This window comes from Xenopus laevis, chromosome 4S (genome assembly GCF_017654675.1).
Source record: "Xenopus laevis strain J_2021 chromosome 4S, Xenopus_laevis_v10.1, whole genome shotgun sequence".
Lineage (NCBI taxonomy): Eukaryota > Metazoa > Chordata > Amphibia > Anura > Pipidae > Xenopus > Xenopus laevis.
The window spans coordinates 12,036,731-12,054,974 of record NC_054378.1 but is presented as its reverse complement, the minus strand read 5'-3'; the positions used below and the strand labels follow the sequence as shown (position 1 = coordinate 12,054,974).

Genomic DNA, 18,244 nt, shown 5'->3' with positions numbered 1-18,244 from the left:
AACTGAGTAAAGGAATGAAGCAGGGTTGCTGGGGAGCGGAGTGATTCAATATAGGGGGCGCTAGAGGAGCGGAGTCAGACGATGTAAGGGGGTAATATCAGTATAGAGGATATGCAGGTTGGACACCCCACAAGCGGCATCAGTCTGGATTCCAGTGCCTTCTTTTTCTCTAAATCCAGTCCCACACACGTTAAAGGTATTTTACTGATAATATTATTTTGTTCACATTGTATCTGTCCACGTATTCTCATGTAAGGTGAATCCATTTCCTCTGCAAGAATCATCCCTCCGGCGTCCAGGCTACTTTTGCCAGAATGAAACATGGCCGCGGCCGAAAGTCACATGATATCTTTTCAAGCAGACGATTGGGTGGGAACGATATTATTCCCGTGGTGCAGCGCGATAGCGTCTTTACAGGAAATCATGGCGGCCTCTGTCAATCTAGAAGAGAGAAGTTACATGGAATTAATTGGTGCCGAGCGAGAAACGTCAAGAAGGAAATTCAGGGATTTGAGTCTGCGCCCAGGTGCGGTATTGTGGCCATTGGTCTGTCGCTTTCTCAAGGGATCAGTGGAGGTACAGGGCCCACGTGCTTCTCAGACTGACAGGAGTGTGGCAGCTCTGCTTCTGCCCTGCAATGGTCATTTGTCCCAATAATATTATAGCGGCTGCTCGTTAACACTAATACTGGGCAGTAACTTACAGCTGTGGCCTTGGACTACTGCAAATTAGAAAGTGACAGCTAATGTCTGGTTGCTATGGGTTACTGCCCTGGTTACAGTAGATGAGCCCCAGTGTGTCTCTTGACATGTGCAGCAGCCGACACACAAATTTACTCTTAGTGCTTCTAGAATTATAGCTAGGACTTCTAAACAGTTCTAAATAAACATTATTAGAAATAAATAATGTAATTCATTTGCTTCTGAAGAGTTAAAGGAGAAGGAAAGACTTGCGGGTGCCAAATGTTAGGGACCCCCAAGTGATTTTATTGATTTACCTGAAACCCCGGCCGTGCTCCTATCAGCAGAAAACTGCACCGGCCCGGGGTTATACCAGTGAGCGCCACGAGATCAATCTTCTTCCTGCTTCTTCGTACTTCGTGCAGTTTCGCATGCGCAGTGAAACTAAAAGCCGAACTTTAAATAAAAAGTCGGATATTTCATTCTACTGCGCATTCGTTTGCCCCAGGAAATTTGAAGAAAGAAGATCACTGTATGGTGCTCGTTGGTATAACCCGGGCCGGTGCAGTTTTCTGCTGAAAGGAGCACCGGCCTGGGGTTTCAGATAAGTCTATACAATCAACTGGGGTGTGCCTAACATTTGGCACCCCCAAGTGCAAACAGACTTTCCTTCTCCTTTAATAATATTAATATAACGTGGTTTTCTCCGCCTATTTATTTAGTCAGGGGAGAGAACAGTAAGCTTTTGTGTAGCAATGGAAGCAGCCATAATGGGCTTTACAGTTAGTTGTGCAGTTGTCTGGTTTGGGATTGTTACATCTTGGTTGCTAGGGCTTAATTACCTAGCAACCAGGCAGTAAGGCAAAAGTAGGAGAGGGCTTGAATATAAATAAAGGGAATATAGAATGAAAATAACCATACAATAAAAGCCTTACTGTAGAGTCATGCACTGGTCTGGTCAGGCAGACCCGACCCGTTGACCTGCACCCGCCACCCAGTATGTTCCCCTACCGAGACCCGCTACACGACCCAGCCTACAAGTAGTTAATTTACCTTCCAAACCAGGACCAGTGAAACCAGAAGTGACATGTCGGATGGGTAGGGCCACAATCTCAGGGGAGGGAGGGTGGCCACAGTCTCTGGGGAGGGAGTGTGGGTGTGGCCACAACCTTAGGGTAGGGTCAGTCCCCCACAGACACCCTCAGAGGTGGGTGTGGCCGCAATCTCAGGTGAGAGGGTGGGTGTGGCCACAACCTCAGGGTAGGATGGGTAGGGTCAGTCCCCCACCTAAGCTGGGTACCCAGACATGTTACCTGTGGATCAAGGAATTGGAACTTCTGCCCAAACCCGACCACTTTGCAGGTATTCCGTGAGCACCTGACCCAATGCAGGGCTCTACCTTACAGCAAGGCTGTTGGTTTTTTTTGGCTGCTGGGGTCAGTGACCCCTAACAACCTGATAACATCTGCAGTTGTGAGGCAGAAGGAAGCATTCGAACGCTGATAAATTGCCTTTAGATAAAGCCTGCAGCCAATACAGTGCATGGGTGTGAAGTAGAATAAATCACTTTTGTATATGCTTTGGATTTATTTCTTTCATTAAACAGGGCAACATCTGAATAGAAAAGTAAAGGCACATTCTGTTATTTTAAAAAACAATCAAAATTAATCAGCAGTCCACTGAGATACCTCTGTATAAACAAACCCCTCCCTCAATTTTGTCGGGCAGATTGGGAGAATACTGCATCTGGGCATGTATAGCCAGTCTGGGGACGAGGCATTCAGACCAATCATTGGTCGACCCAAATGAATGTCACAATGCAATGGGGACAATACAAATTCATGACTGACTTGTATCAGATTGACAAGGCCAGATGTTAACATTTCCTTTTGGCTTGGCCTGTGTATGTACCTTTAAGCACCTTTAGGCTTTGTGATCTAGAGCAGCTCATAATCCAGTCAGCTGCTTATTTGTTGATTCATCGTTCAAAATACCACACAATCTATCGACAATTATATTGTAATATCTGCATTGTGTCTGTGTTTAAAGGGGTTGTGTACCGTTCAGCACTTTTTTTCAGTTCAGTTGTTTTCAGATAGTTCTCCAGGAAATAATTTTTTTCTGACGCTTTCTATTTGACCGTTTTCTACTGTTCAAGTTTAAAGGGATTGTTCACTTTTAAATTAACGTTTAGTACGATGTAGAGAGGGACGATTTGCAATTGGTTTTCATTTTGTATTTATTTGATTTTTATAAGGGGTCAGCGACGCCCATTTGAAAGCTGAAAAGAGTCAGAAGAAAAAGGCAAATAACTATAAAACTATAAAAAATAAATAATGAAAACCAATTGAAAAGCTTCCGTTACCTTAAAGGTGAACCCCCCTTTAAGTCTTTGTGCGGCTCTGAATTTATCCTGTGCTGGCCTCAAAATTCTCAAACGGGCATATGAACACATGACTAGAACATAGAATTTAACTGGTACAGGTATGGGATTTGTTATCCAGAAACCCGTTATCCAGAAAGCTCAGAATTACGGAAAGGCCTTCTCCCATAGACTCCATTTTATCCAAGAAAATGATTTCCTTTTTCTCTGTAATAATAAAACAGTAACTTGTACTTGATCCCAACTAAGATATAATTAATCCTTATTGGAAGCAAAACCAGCCTATTGGGTTTATTTAATGTTTATATGATTTTCTAGTAGACTTAAGGTATGAAGATCCAAATTACGGAAAGATTTGTTATCTGGAAAGCCCCAGGTCCCGAGCATTCTGGATAACCGGTCCCATATCTGTATTACCCCCCTGTAGAATGACCTCCTTATATATAAGCCTGCAAATAGGGCCACACTCATGTACTGCTTTGTTTTCTGTGCATTTATTTAAATGTTTGATTGCCTAATGTGGAATGGGTTTTAAGTACAATTAACCAATATTATTTATCCCAATAGATGTGAATCTTTTAATTGGAGGCCCAACATACATCGATTGTGCCGGCGGTTATTACTACAGTGAAAGCAGCTTGTCAGCTACAAGGAACAGGTTCATACACTGGTGAGTGTTACATTTTCGTATGTAGGACATTCTTAATGGGGTTAGAACTGGTTACTTGTCCATATTTCTTACTTAAATGGGAAATGCTTCTCACAGCGATGTTTAAGTTTGATTTCCGTGCACAGTCACCCCTTGCCTCACTCCCCCGTTGCCTCACTCCCCCATCAAACTCATAGTTGCCACCAAAGTGCATTGCCCCCAGCCCACCAGGAGATTGCATTGCCCCCAGCCCAGGCTGATTTACAAACCTTGCTCCCCTGAAAGTAAACAGTTGTGTTGGTATAGAGCAGTGATCCCCAACCAGTGGCTCCCTAGTAACATGTTGCTCTCCAACCCCTTGAATGTTACTCCCAGTGGTCTCAAAGTAGGTGCTTATTTTTAAATTTCAGGCTTGGAGGCAAGTTTTAATTGCATAAAAACCCGGTGTCCTGTCAAACAGAGCCTCCTGTAGGCTGCCAGTCCATATAGAAGCTACCAAATAGCCAATACAGCCCATAACTGAAACCCCAAGTTTAAATGTGAATTTGAATGTGGCTCACGGATAAAAAAAAAAAAGGTTGGGGATCTTTGGTATAGACTGAAGGTAACACTGGATTGAGGCAGTGTAGAATTCATTATAATGTCATTTGTTTTCTGTTTTGTACAAAAAAAATTAAATAAACTATTTTGTATGATGTTTCTATGTGTGTCGATTTGTGGGATGTTTCATTATCAGATCCCAACCCCCCGCCACATGTCCTACTGAATATATAGATCTATACACTGTGTTTGGATTTGCTGTTTGATTCTTTTTCCTGCTTAGATCTGAAATACCTGAAATGTGCTCCCTGGCTCATTCTTTGAGAGGTGGACTAGTCTGGCCAATGGACTGTACAAGAGCAGGGAGCTGATCAGTGGCTACTTCAGTCAAGGGTCAAACCTGCCCAGATACATATGGCTGAGTTTCAATCAGATATGAATGGGGTTGGCATATCACCAGCCTAACCAGTAATATAGCAGCCGAGACTGGGACCAGTGTTACACATTTAACCAGCTATGTATTTGCTCATAAATGTATAATTCCCTGATGTACCACCCCTGTCCTCTCCCCAATCCCTGCCGCCAGCTCCGCTTCTTTCCCTTCTTCCTATAATCCCGCTCCCATATCGACCATATTTTCTCCCAAACCACCCCCTCATTGTCCCTCCCCTTTCTGTACAGCCAGATTTTTTTTTTCCAAAATGGTGACAACCCTAGATATTGGTCAGGCAGGACTTCTGAGGGCCCATGTATGATAATGTCCCTGGCACAGCACAAGCCCAGTATAATGCCTCTTCTGAGCTGACTGGACTGTGCTGGCACCCAGCCTAAATCAGTGCAATGGACTGTGGAAACCTGTTGGTGGCCCCTACTCCCACGTGATATGTTTATATAAACTATATATCATTTGTATGTGATTGATTGACCAAACCTCTGGTATCAGTGCAGATCAGTAGGACTAGGTCCCCTCCTCATATTTCTTCATCCTTAGCATCTCCTTTCACCCATTTCTCCCACCCCTGCTTCTTGATTCCACCTTCACTTTTCAGTGACCCTTTTCCCTTGCACTAGAGGTCTCCCTCCTCTGTAATGTTCCCTGGCAATACTATAGAACTATAACAAATGCAAGAACACCAATGAAATGTGTATTAACATATTTATTTATAAAGTGATAGTTTTATTTATGCATTTTAGATTAATTCATACTAATTTAGGTTGGGAAGGACTCACATCCATTAGGTTCAAGTTTTAGTGTAAAAGGGATCTTCCTATTTAGAAGTTGATCCAGAGGAAGGCGAAAAACCCCATCTGATGCCGGAGCCAATTTGCCTCAGAGGGGGAAAAAATTCCTTCCTGACTCCCAAAGGGCAATCGGACAAGTCCCTGGATCAACTTATACTAAGAGTTTATGTCAGTATCAGTACTAAGAGTTTATGTGAGGGTTTAGAGGAGGAGATGTGACTGGTTGTTGAGTGGATTGAAAGGATAGGAAGACAATTTGAATAGGAAGAACCACTGAGGAATTGGTGTTGGGAGATTGCAGAGAAGCCTTTGTGTAGTGGCGGTTTTAAAGAAAAAATATCATATGGGGTATAATTGGCTAAAGATTATATGTAGATTTGAGGGACCCCTGGGGTGCTTTGGGGGCTAAGGGCAGAGACACTCAGATTCTGGGAGATTTAGTGGCCCGGCGATAAAACACCTCTTCTTCGGGGCAACTAATCTCCCCAAACTGCCTCCCGCCGGCTAAAATCTAAATCGCCGGCGGGGTGGTACTCTGAGCACTTAGTTTTCCGAAGTCGCCCAAAGTTTCCTCGTGAGGCAAGTCTGGGCGACTTCGGAAAATGAAGTGCTCCGATGGCATCCCACCGGCAATTTAGATTCTAGCCGGCAAGAGGCAGTTTGGGGAGATTAGTCGTCCCGAAGAAGAGGAAATTTGTCGCTGGGCCACTAAATCTCCCCAAATCTGAGTGTGTGTCTCTGCCCTAAAAGTAAACTATCTGGGGTGGTGTATTGGAGGATAAGCAAGTGATATAAAGAAAAGGACAATGCTGGGGTAGAGTTAGGATATTTAAAGAGGAGATGTCAATTGTAGGTCAATGGGAGAAAGCATGAATCTGTCAAAGAGAGGCCTAGCAGGGCTGTGGGTGTTATTAAAGGCAATGTAAAATAAGCACTGATGAAAATGTATGGAGGGCTTTAAAGCTGTGAAGATAATTGATTGAAGAGGAGTCAATGATGGGGTAATGTGGCCAGGGCCGCCATCAGAAATCGCAGGGCCCCATACAAAAAAATGTCCCCCCTGGGCTGCGCCCACCACAAGCCCCACCTACAGTTCTGCCCTCCCCACCACACACTAAAAGAAAAAAGACATTGGTGGCTATGGTTCCCGCATGTTAATAAAAAAATATTGGTGGTCAGGGCCCCCCATTGAAAAAAAAAAATTGTGGTCAGGGCCCCCCCATTAAAAAAAACATTTGTGGTCAGGGCCCCCCATTAAAAAATATTGGTGGCTAGGACCCCACATTGAAAAAAAAATTGGTGGCCAGGGCCCCTCTTAAATGTCCATGTAAACCCCCCCAGAAGTTTAAATGGTGCCCAGGGCCCGACCACACAACAGGGACAACAAAGGGTTATCTTTAGGGGGGGCCGTGCCATGTTACACTTACTTTATTAAAGTGGCCCACCTGCTGTCAGTGAGCTGCCAACTACAGAAGGGAGGAGGGGAGCACAGGTGGCTGCATCTTCTTCCAGTGACAGCATTTTCTTCCCTTATTGGTCACAGAATTTCAAGTCCTGGTAAAGCTGCATGGTGATTGGATGAGCTGGAGGAGAAGTTCAAACCTCAGCTATCCAATCCCTGAGCAGCTCAACTGGGACCTAAACTCAGTGACCAATAAGGGGAAGTAATGGACAGAAGATACCTCCCCTTGTGCTCCCGCCCTGCCTTCCCAAAGTCAGCAGCTCTCAGAAAGCAGGGGGGCCCGGCTAATCAAGAAAGTGCGGCGTGGCCGGGCCCCCTTACCCTCTGGGCCCCCTACAACTCTCCCCCCTGTCCCCCCCTGATGGCGGCCCTGAATGTGGCAGTGGGAAGCTTTACTGGGGACATAGTGGACAGGAGGAGCTGGTGGTGGAGCCAAAGGTGCATGAAAATACTGTAGAAGTCATGGATGGAACTATGGCAGTTGGAAAGTGAGGTGGAGATGTGGCCCTTGAATGTGAAACTTCTGGTGGAGTGATGTAAACTGAAGACACCACTGGTGGAGATGTGGTAGTCTGAAAGAGATATAAATATGGAGCTACAGAAGGAGATAAAGTCCCTGTTGGTGTAGTTGCAGAAATCTTGAAGCCCCCACTGGTTGAACTGCGGTAGCCTGAAAGAAGATGTTGCTGGTGGAGCTGTAGAAGGTCCTGGTTCTGTTTGAGAAACAAAATAAAAATCAGTCAGTAATTTATCATCATAAATTCTCATTCAGAGGCATGACATTTCAGCCTTATTCCCTGGGGAGTCACCACATTACTTTCCTTTCCCAGGTGTCACTGACTTAGATTCACTCGTGTGCAGCAAAAGCAAATCAAAATATTGTACTGTGAAAGTCTGCAAGGATATGCATCTGACAGTGGAAAGCTCCAGTGAATATATATACAGGTATGGGATCTGTTATCCAGAATGCTCGGGACCTGGGGGTTTCTGGATAAGGGGTCTTTATGTAATTTGGATCTTCATGTCTTAAGTCTACTAAAAAAATCATGTAAACATTAAATAACATGGCTGGTAGGCTGGTTTTGCTTCCAATAAGGATTGATTATATCTTAGTTGGGATCAAGTACAAGGTACTGTTTAATTATTACACAGAAAAAGGAAATGATTTTACAAATGTTGGATTATTTGATTATAATAGAGTTTATGGGAGATGGCCTTTACGTAATTTTGCCCAGGTAATGCACACTTGAGCATCTTCTATCCAAAATCCAAAAACAGTAAGGATTTGGTTCCTACCAATATATACACACACCGGCAGCAGGAGACCAAACTGGCATATGCCTACCAGTGGAGAAAATGTTGGGCTAAGACTCTGTAGGAAATTGTACCTTTCTCTGTAGATGTTTCTTTTTCCTCGGCTGTGATTAAGGAAACTCCTTGTGGGCTGTTGATGTAATTGGCCACAAGATCACTAACAGGAGAAGCCCTCCAGGGCCATTTGCAGAGCTGCTTCTTCTTCTGCCGATGTCTGTGTACAAGCACGCCACAGCTGTTTCAGGCTCCAGAGAGCTACTCCCTTCAGTCCTGTATAGATTAAGAATCACAGTAAGGAAATAACCGACGTTAAATTCCTGTTTTGTCGTATTATATAAAAATAATATGAGTATCATTTTATATGAATACGGCCTCAGAAAAATTCCTATCCAGGGAATGGTTCCTATTGGGATTAAAGGAGAAGGAAAGGCTAAAATGAAGTAAGCTTTATCAGAAAGGTCTATATAAATACACCAGTAAACCCTCAAAGTAATGCTGCTCTGAAGAAACACAGCATTTCTTTCCTTTTATTGTGTACACATGGACTTCTGTATCAGACCTCCTGTTTTCAGCATAAACCTCCAGGGCAGGGCTTGAGCATGCTCAGTTTGCTCCTCTCCCCCTCCCTCCTCCCCTCCCTGCTGTAATCTGAGCTCAGAGCTGTAAGTGAGCAGGGAGAGGCAGGAAGTGATGTCACACCAAGCTTATATGGCAGCTGCTATCCTAAACAAACAGACAGTGTCTAGAGCTGTTTACTCAGGTATGGTAAAGCATTCTGCAGAATAAATATAGCGTTCTAGCTTGCACTATTGAGGCTAATCTATTGACAATAAACCGTCTTGGAGCTTTCCTTCTCCTTTAAAGCTAATGGGTCCAAACTATAACCATAAACATTTTTGTGATTCATAAAATGTGAATTAGAGCTTGTATATGATATAAAAATAAAAACTGAAGATCAAATTCCATTGTCACTATTATACTAAAATATAAAATATTCTTTTTGTTTTATTTTTTATTTTTCTGTAATGTGGAAATATATTTGTTGACATGTACATTCTGAAGTACTGTATGGGGCCGATTCATCAAGGGTCGAATATCGAGGGTTAATTAACCCTCGATATTCGACTAGGAATTGAAATCCTTCGACTTCAAATATTCGAAATTCAAAGTTTTTTTACTTCGAATCCTTCACTCGAGCTTGATGAATCGGCCCCCCATGTGTATGAACATATGTTTGCAAGTCAACTTGTAATAGTTGAAATTTCAATAAAGACTATTGAAAAAAATTTATATATAATTAAAATATTAAGCTAAAGTACCCCTTAAAATATGTTCATTATTCCCACGCGCCATTATGACAAAACCAACTCTTGCAGCTGTTGAGTTACACTGTGTGATGGTGCAGTCGTATCAAATATAATGGATTCCCTCACCTTTCTTGGCCGGCCGGTTCTGCAGAGTCCGGAGATGTTCTTTAATCTCAGCCCTGATGATCTTCTTAGGCGGCAGTTGGGTGACAAATGGGTGCTGCAGGAGTTCTTCAGCACTCCCTCTCTCCGAAGGATCCTTCTTCAGACACGACTCCAAGAAGGACACAAAATTTTGTGACCTGAAAAAAAAAGAGATTTTAGCCTTAGCTAGGAAAAAAAAAATCCCCAGATCATTATTTCCATATTCCAGAAGCTTTTACCCAGTAACCATTAGCTACACTCTAGAATATAGATATATTTTGCAGCATATCTATCTATCCATCTATATTTCTATCAATCATCTATCTATGTATCTCTTTATCTATCTATCTATCAATCTATTATCTATCAATCATCTATCTCTCCTCTATCTATAAAATCTATCGATCATCTATCTATCTAATCTATCGATAATCTATTGATCATCTATCTATCTAATCTATATCATCTATCTATCATCTATCTACCATCTATCTATCTATCTATCCATCTCTATCATCTATCTATATATCTATCATCTATCTTGATTTGAGACCCATAGTATTGCAGAATATACAAATCTTCTCCAAAAGTGATCCCCAACCCAAGATTCCCCACCACCATCCCAAACTGGTAAACAAGGATATCAGTGCTATATCTACATGTCTATAAGGCTAAGAGGGACAAGGTAAGGTCCTGTGATTTTCCCACACCCTCTCCTGACTGCACCATAGTGCACATGGCCTGTAATCTCACAGTAGTGGGGCCCATAGTTATACTGTTATGCCCCTGAGACATAGACACTGATTATATACATAAAATAGATCATATCCACTCTGCATTCATCTATATTTCCCTGAAAACACACATATCCCTGCCTGCATCTCATGGGCCACATTTAAACTCTGCAGTAGAAAACCCTCTATTTATATTTAGGAGGTATTTAAATAACATACACATCCCCCTGAAATCTCCCCATTATCCCAAATTTGTACAGACAAGGGGCATGGTGAGGGCAGACTGTGGAAGAGGCTAAGTGGATATAGGAGTTGCCAAATGTCCCAAGTGTTAGAAAATGTGGGGAGTTCCATGTCTGCAAGCGCAGGTACAATGTACAGTGACACGAGCTGGGACCGACTCACCAGTTGTTTGATTGAAGCCTCGGTGGTTGGGCTTCTCTAATCAGGTGCTCCACCGGGTATTCATCTGCGTATGCTAAAAGTGAAAAACATATATATCAGGTCCATCCAACATGTCTAGAAGTTATTTTAATCTATAGAAAGATTCTTTTTTGCTGGAAATAGCAAATCACCCCAAATTCCTCCCATTCTGATATAGAACCTCTGCTGCTCAATGTATAAAATAAAGTAGCCATAATTGTTGTGATTCACTTACGTGGTTTTCCCTCGGCCATTTCGATGGCGGTTATGCCCAGCGACCAGATGTCACACTGCAAAAGACACACCAAAGAGCATTAGAAGGAGAGAATTGGGTTAGTGGGTGTTTAATAAAGTCTAAGTAAAAAGGCTACACGTATACAACTCTCTTTTAGAAACATATACATATATTATCATGGGTGCAAAAGTACACGCCATTCTCCTTAGCTCAATTATGGCCAGAACAGAACAGAATACAACTTCTAAAATAGCCCAATGCACCCCCTAATAAATGAACACAATATAAAAGTGTAAAAATGCTTTATTATATATAAACGTGTATACAGTAATACATCTCCATTACAAACAATAGCAGTTACAGAACACCAGCGTCACATTGCAAATGAGCAAATATATTAAAGCAGACACATTGTGCAAACAGTTAAGAAACCCAACGTTTCGGAAAAACTCCTTTCTCTCCATGAGAAAATGACTGCTCCCATTAGGACTGATAAGTAAATGCTCGGTGTTGTTACAAGTATTATAAGTACAACATACTTTGGTGTCGTACGCCAGGCGCTGGCCCTTCTGCCTTATGGCCTCGGGTGCCATCCAATGTGCAGTCCCGTCTGCTTCGTGGCACAATCCAGTCTGCGGATCCAGGTCCCAGCTGTTTCCAAAGTCGACTGAAATGACAAATACAAACGGTTAATGGAAAATAACTTGTTTAACCACAATAATATAAAAACCTGAATTATGAAAGCCCCTGACTCCATATTCACGTTAGCTCCCCATCATCCATTACTCTTATAACTGTAAGTTTTACTCACTGGTCTTCACTTTGGCCGTCTCTGTGAGCATGATGTTCAGGCTCTTGATGTCTCTATGAACGGCCCGGTTCTTGTGGATGTGGTGCAGCCCCTGGGGAGATTGAGATGTAGGTTATAAGACTTTAACAGACATAAGAATAAACATTACCAACAAAGAGATTGTATATATATAATTTATGCAATTAAAGAAGAGGCATTAAGGGGTAAATCTGGCCTTACCTTTAAAACCTCCTTGCAGACATAGCCAATCCAGGTCTCCTTCAGGGATTGGCCATTGGTCCTGCTGATGAGGGTGTGGAGAGAGCCGCCACCACAGTACTCGAGAACAATCTGCAATATATAGAAATTATTTAAGGTCATGTATTCTATCACTTCCAGTGGAGATTGAGAGGAATGAACACGATACAGTAAATCATTTCTTACTTCCAAGTGCTCCGATGAGCACTCCGTGAGTGGAGCCCTGTAGTAAGCTCCATAGTAAGAGGCGATGTTCTTGTGGCCTCCGAACTGCTGGAGAAACTTCAGCTCCCTCATGACTGACTCTTCATCCTGGAGTGGAATAATAGAAATCCCTTTAGGTCACATAGGCAACTACACAAATAGGATTGATATATAGAGATTGGAATTATAAAGATACAGTACTCGGCTGATGTTGGCGATCTTCACCGCTACCACGCCTCTTCGATGGTGTCGTCCCTGTAATACAGACAGAAAGGTTGACTTATATACAATTAGGAAAGAGAGGGTCTAATGCAGCCCCCAAACCAGAAGCTTGATATGTCTGCCTAAATCATTGTGTGATTGTGTCTAGTGATCACAATCTTGTTCAGTTCCCCTACTCTAATTGGTTGGTCTCTTACCTTGTAGACGTCTCCGGTGCCGCCTTCTCCAAGAAGCACATCCTTGGTCAGCCGACCATCAGGAGGCTGGAAAAGAAAAAAGAAGGATTTTATTGATAACATAATATTCCCCAGGGTACAAAACATGTCTCACTTCCGGCAGTAGCGGCGAGTGTTTTACCCTCCTTTCTACTCACCTTATAAATCTCGGAGAGGGATCTGGATTCCGCCTGTGGCTGAAGGAGAAGAGAAAAATTCAATTACATTCTATACTTTATCTGTTCTCTATACAGCAAAACCCTAAATTCAGATAAAACAGTAGCAGTTGCCTTACCTTCCTCCAGGGGGCGCAGAATAGCATTGCGCCCAAGTTTTTTAGCTCTTAAAAGAGCTGTTGGGTTAAAAAGACGATATCAGCTGACGTCAAAGGAAGATGGTTTTTCCAAACGCCAAAAATCTGATGGAATTTTGCTGAATATCTCTATATAACAATCACTGCTAAATCGCTTGGAAAATCGCTCGGAAAATCGCTTCGAAAACGCTATAAAAACGCTTCGTCGCTTGGAAATTTCACTGTGTGGAGACATAGAAAGAAAGAAGAGATTGTGAGCTCACATGCACCAGCCCTCTCTGCTATACGTATCAGGATTCACTGCCTTATATAAGTATTCACACCCTCAACCACTTCTCCCATGTTACCAAAAACAAACCCTAAACTTATAATTATTCTCTAATATTTTTATTCTGACCATAAATTCTGAAATCTGATTTCCATTGGCAAAAACAAAATTTAGCATCAGTTTTTCGTTTTGCATCAACAGCATTAAAGCAAAATTCCCCTTTAAATGAAATGAAATTAAACAGGTTGCAGCATTTCACTGTATTGGCACCATCAATTCTTCCCTCTATTATAATATGAAGCCCAGTCCCTATTGAAATACCGACTCTCAACATCATGATATCAAAGAAAAAGGACTAGTACAGGCTGCAGGTCTAACAAGGGATGCTGGGATTTGTAGTTCAGTAACAGTTAGAAAACCACAAGCTGCTGGTCTGACAAGGGATGCTGGGATTTGTAGTTCATTAAGAGCTAGAAGGCTGCAGGTCTGACACGGGATGCTGGGATTTGTAGTTCAGTAACAGTTAGAAGACTACAGGACTGACTAGGGATGCTATGGTTTGTACTATTGGCTACAGGTCTGATAAGGGATGCTGGGATTTGTAGGTCAGTAACATTAAGAGCTAGAAGGCTGCATGTCTGGCAAAGGATTCTGGGATTTGTAGTTCAGTAACAGATAGAAAACCGCAACCTGCTGGTCTGACAAGGGATGCTGGGATTTGTACTATAGGCTACAGGTCTGACAAGGGATAGTGGGATTTTTACTACAGGCTACAGGTCTGACAAGGGATGCTGGGATTTGTACAACAGGCTGCAGGTCTGACAAGGGATGCTGGGATTTGTACCTATAGGCTGCAGGTCTGACAAGGGATGCTGGGATTTGTAGGTCAGTAACAGTTAGAAGGCTACAGGTCTGACAGGGGATGCTGGGATTTGTAGATCAGTAACAGACGACTAAAGGCTACAGGTCTGTCAAGGGCTAGACCACAAGTTGCTGGTCTGACAAGGGATGCTGGGATTTGTAGGTCAGTAACAGTTAGAAGACCACAGGCTGCAGGTCTGACAAGGGATGCTGGGATTTGTACTACAGGCTACAGGTCTGACAAGGGATGCTGGGATTTGTACTACAGGCTACAGGTCTGACAAGGGATGCTGGGATTTGTACTACAGGCTACAGGTCTTACAAGGGATGCTGGGATTTGTACTATAGGCTGCAGGTCTGACAGGGGATGCTGGGATTTGTACTATAGGCTACAGGTCTGACAAGGGATGCTGTGATTTGTAGGTCAGTAACAGAAGACCACAGGCTGCAGGTCTGACAAGGGATGCTGGGATTTTTACTACAGGCTACAGGTCTGACAAGGGATGCTGGGATTTTTACTACAGGCGGTCTGACAAGGGATACTGGGATTTGTAGCTCAGTAATATTAAGAGCTAGAAGGCTGCAGGTCTGGCAAAGGAGTCTTGGATTTGTAGTTCTGTAACAGTTAGAAAACTGCAAGCTGCTGGTCTGACAAGGGATGCTGGGATTTGTACTATAGGCTACAGGTCTGACAAGGGATGCTGGGATTTTTACTACAGGCGGTCTGACAACGGATACTGGGATTTGTAGCTCAGTAACATTAAGAGCTAGAAGGCTGCAGGTCTGGCAAAGGAGTCTGGGATTTGTAGTTCAGTAACAGTTAGAAAACTGCAAGCTGCTGGTCTGACAAGGGATGCTGGGATTTGTACTATAGGCTACAGGTCTGACAAGGGATGCTGGGATTTGTAGTTCAGTAACAGTTAGAAGACTTCAGGACTGACTAGGGATGCTGGGGTTTGTACTATAGGCTACAGGTCTGACAAGGGATGCTGGGATTTGTAGGTCAGTAACAGTTAGAAGACTACAGGACTGACTAGGGATGCTGGGGTTTGTACTATAGGCTACAGGTCTGACAAGGGATGCTGGGATTTGTAGGTCAGTAACAGTTAGAAGACCACAGGCTGCAGGTCTGACAAGGGATGCTGGGATTTTTACTACAGGCTACAGGTCTTACAAGGGATGCTGGGATTTTTACTATAAGCTGCAGGTCTTACAAGGGATGCTGGGATTTGTACTACAGGCTACAGGTCTGGCAAGGGATGCTGGGATTTGTACTACAGGCTACAGGTCTGACAAGGGATGCTGGGATTTTGACTATAAGCTGCAGGTCTGACAAGGGATGCTGGGATTTGTTCTATAGGCTACAGGTCTGACAAGGGATACTGGGATTTGTAAGTCAGTAACAGTTAGAAGACCACAGGCTGCAGGTCTGACGAGGGATGCTGGGATTTGTACTATAGGCTACAGGTCTGACAAGGGATGCTGGATTTTACTATAGGCTACAGGTCTGACAAGGGATGCTGGGATTTGTTCTATAGGCTACAGGTCTGACATGGGATGCTGGGATTTGTTCTTTAGGCTACAGGTCTGACAAGGGATGCTGGGATTTGTACTATAGGCTACAGGTCTGACAAGGGATGCTGGGATTTGTTCTATAGGCTACAGGTCTGACAAGGGATGCTGGGATTTGTTCTATAGGCTACAGGTCTGACAAGGGATGCTGGGATTTGTTCTTTAGGCTACAGGTCTGACAAGGGATGCTGGGATTTGTAGTTCATTAAGAGCTAGAAGACCACAGGCTGCAGGTCTGACAAGGGATTCTGGGATTTGTAGTTCATTTAGAGCTAGAAGACCACAGGCTGCAGGTCTGACAAGGGATGCTGGGATTTGTAGTTTAGTAACAGTTAGAAAACCACAAGCTGCTGGTCTGACAAGGGATGCTGGGATTTGTAGTTCATTAAGAGCTAGAAGGCTGCAGGACTGACAAGGGATACTGGGATTTGTAGCTCAGTAACATTAAGAGCTAGAAGGCTGCAGGTTTGGCAAAGGATTCTGGGATTTTTAGTTCAGTAACAGTTAGAAAACCGCAAGCTGCTGGTCTGACAAGGGATGCTGGGATTTGTACTTTAGACTACAGGTCTGACAAGGGATGCTGGGATTTGTACTATAAGCTACAGGTCTGACAAGGGATGCTGGGATTTGTACTTTAGACTACAGGTCTGACAAGGGATGCTGGGATTTTTTAGTTCATTAGGAGCTAGAAGGCTGCAGGTCTGACAAGGGATACTGGGATTTTTAGTTCAGTAACAGTTAGAAAACCGCAAGCTTGCTTGTCCTTGACAAGGAATCTGGGATTTGTACTACTAGGCTGCAGGGTCTGACAAGGGATTACTGGGATTTTTTTTTTTTGTACTATAGCTACAGGTCTGACAAGTTGATGCTGGGGATTTGTAGATCAGTAACAGACGACTAAAGGCTACAGGTCCGTTCAAGCGCTAGACCACAAGTTGCTGGTCTGGACAAGGATGCTGGGATTTTTGTAGTTCAGTAACAGTTAGAAAGACCACAGGCTGTAGGTCTGACAAGGGATGCTGGGGATTTGTACTATAGGCCTACAGGTTCTGACAAGGGCATGCTGGGATTTGTTCTATAGGCTACAGGTCTGAAAGGGATGCTGGATTTGAATACAGGCTACAGGTCTGACAAGGGATGCTGGGATTTGCTACTATATGGCTACAGGTCTGACAAGGGAGTGCTAGGGATTTTGTAATACAGGCTTTTACAGGTCTGACAAGGATGCTGGGCATTTGTAGGTCAGTAACAGCTTAAAAAGACCACAGGGCTACAGGGTCTGACAAGGGATGCTGGGATTTGTAGCGTCAGTAACAGTTAGAAGACCACATAGCTGCAGGTTCTGACAAGCGGATGCTGGGATTTGTAGTTCATTAGAGCTAGAAGAAACAACAGGCTGCAGGTCTGACAAGAGATTCTGGATATATAGGCCAGTAACAGCTAAAAGCCACAGGCTGCAGGTCTGACAACTAGATTCTGGTTTTAGTTCATTAAGAGCCTAGAAGACCACAGACTTGCAGGTCTTGAAAGGATTCTGGGATTGTAGTTTCATTTAAGAACTAGAAGACCACGGCTGCCAGATCTGACAGGATTCTGGGATTTCTAGGTCAGTAACAGCTAAAAGACCACAGGCCTGCAGGTCTTGACAAGGGGGGGGGGGGGGGGGATTCTGGGATTTGTACTATAGGCTAAAAGTCTGAAAGGGATTGCTGGCGATTTGTACGGTCAGTTAACAGTTTAGAAGACCACAGGCTGCAGAGGTCTGACAAGGGATTGCTGGGATTTAATACTCAAGGCCTACAGGTCTCTTACAAGGGAATTGCTGGGATTTGTACTACAGGCTACAGGTCTGACAAGGGAATGCTGGGATTTTTACTACAGGCGGTCTGACAAGGGTACTGCGGATTTGTAGCTCAGTAACATTAAGAGCTATGAATGCTGCAGGTCTGGCAAAGAGTCTGGGATTTGTAGTTCAGTACAGTTAGAAAAACCGCAATGCATGCTGGTTCTGACAAGGATGCTGGGATTTGTACTACATGCTACAGGTCTACAAGGGATGCTGGCGATTGTAGGTTCAAGTAGTAACCAGTTAAGAAGAACACAGGCCTGCAGGTCTTGACAAGGGATGCTGGATTTTACTTACAGGCTACAGGTCTTACAAGGGATGCTGGATTTGTACTACAGGCCATACAGGTCTGACAAGGGATGCTGGGATTTGTAGTTTCATTAAGAGCTAGAAGACCACATGGCTGCGGTCTGACAAGAGATTTCTGGGATTGTAGTTCATTAAGAGCTAGAAGAACCACAGGCTGCAAAAGGTCTGAAAAGGGATTCTGGGATTTGTACTCATTAAGAACTTAGAAGACACTGGCTGCAGGTCTGACAAGCGGATGTCTGGGATTTTGTAGTTTCATTAATCTCTCTCTTT

The 18,244-nt window shown here is 43.5% G+C and overlaps 2 protein-coding genes across 3 annotated transcripts in view; one reads left to right on the top strand and one right to left on the bottom strand.

The window, feature by feature from the left end:
- Window positions 1-53: 53 nt before the first annotated feature.
- Window positions 54-18,244, top strand: part of mtch2.S (mitochondrial carrier 2 S homeolog) — a 61,215-nt gene continuing 43,024 nt past the window's right edge. Inside the window, exons 1-2 of one of the 2 annotated variants that reach the window (XM_018260164.2) lie at window positions 54-196; window positions 3,631-3,733. The gene's annotated coding sequence lies outside the window, so the exon portion shown is untranslated. Of the gene's footprint in view, window positions 197-389; window positions 527-3,630; window positions 3,734-18,244 lie in introns of those variants that run through there. The other variant, XM_018260165.2, reaches the window with a different exon arrangement.
- Window positions 8,375-13,124, bottom strand: LOC121393431 (traf2 and NCK-interacting protein kinase-like). Its single transcript, XM_041561920.1, has 11 exons — window positions 13,098-13,124; window positions 12,961-12,999; window positions 12,785-12,850; window positions 12,567-12,620; window positions 12,144-12,473; window positions 11,925-12,015; window positions 11,653-11,780; window positions 11,114-11,168; window positions 10,861-10,933; window positions 9,704-9,879; window positions 8,375-8,540 (listed from the first exon to the last, which is right to left on the bottom strand). The coding sequence occupies exons 1-11, from the start codon at window positions 13,122-13,124 to the stop codon at window positions 8,428-8,430; spliced, it is 1,152 nt and encodes a 383-aa protein (XP_041417854.1). The 3' UTR covers window positions 8,375-8,427.

Excerpts from the sequence above, each read along its gene's own strand:
- LOC121393431 (XM_041561920.1), bottom strand. The coding sequence starts at position 13,124 with ATGCTATTCTGCGCCCCCTGGAGGAAG. Across the intron at positions 12,851-12,960 it reads CCCTCTCCGAGATTTATAAG|CCTCCTGATGGTCGGCTGAC; the intron begins GTGAGTAGAAAG and ends TTTCTTTTCCAG. Across the intron at positions 12,474-12,566 it reads AGATCGCCAACATCAGCCGA|GATGAAGAGTCAGTCATGAG; the intron begins GTACTGTATCTT and ends ATTCCACTCCAG.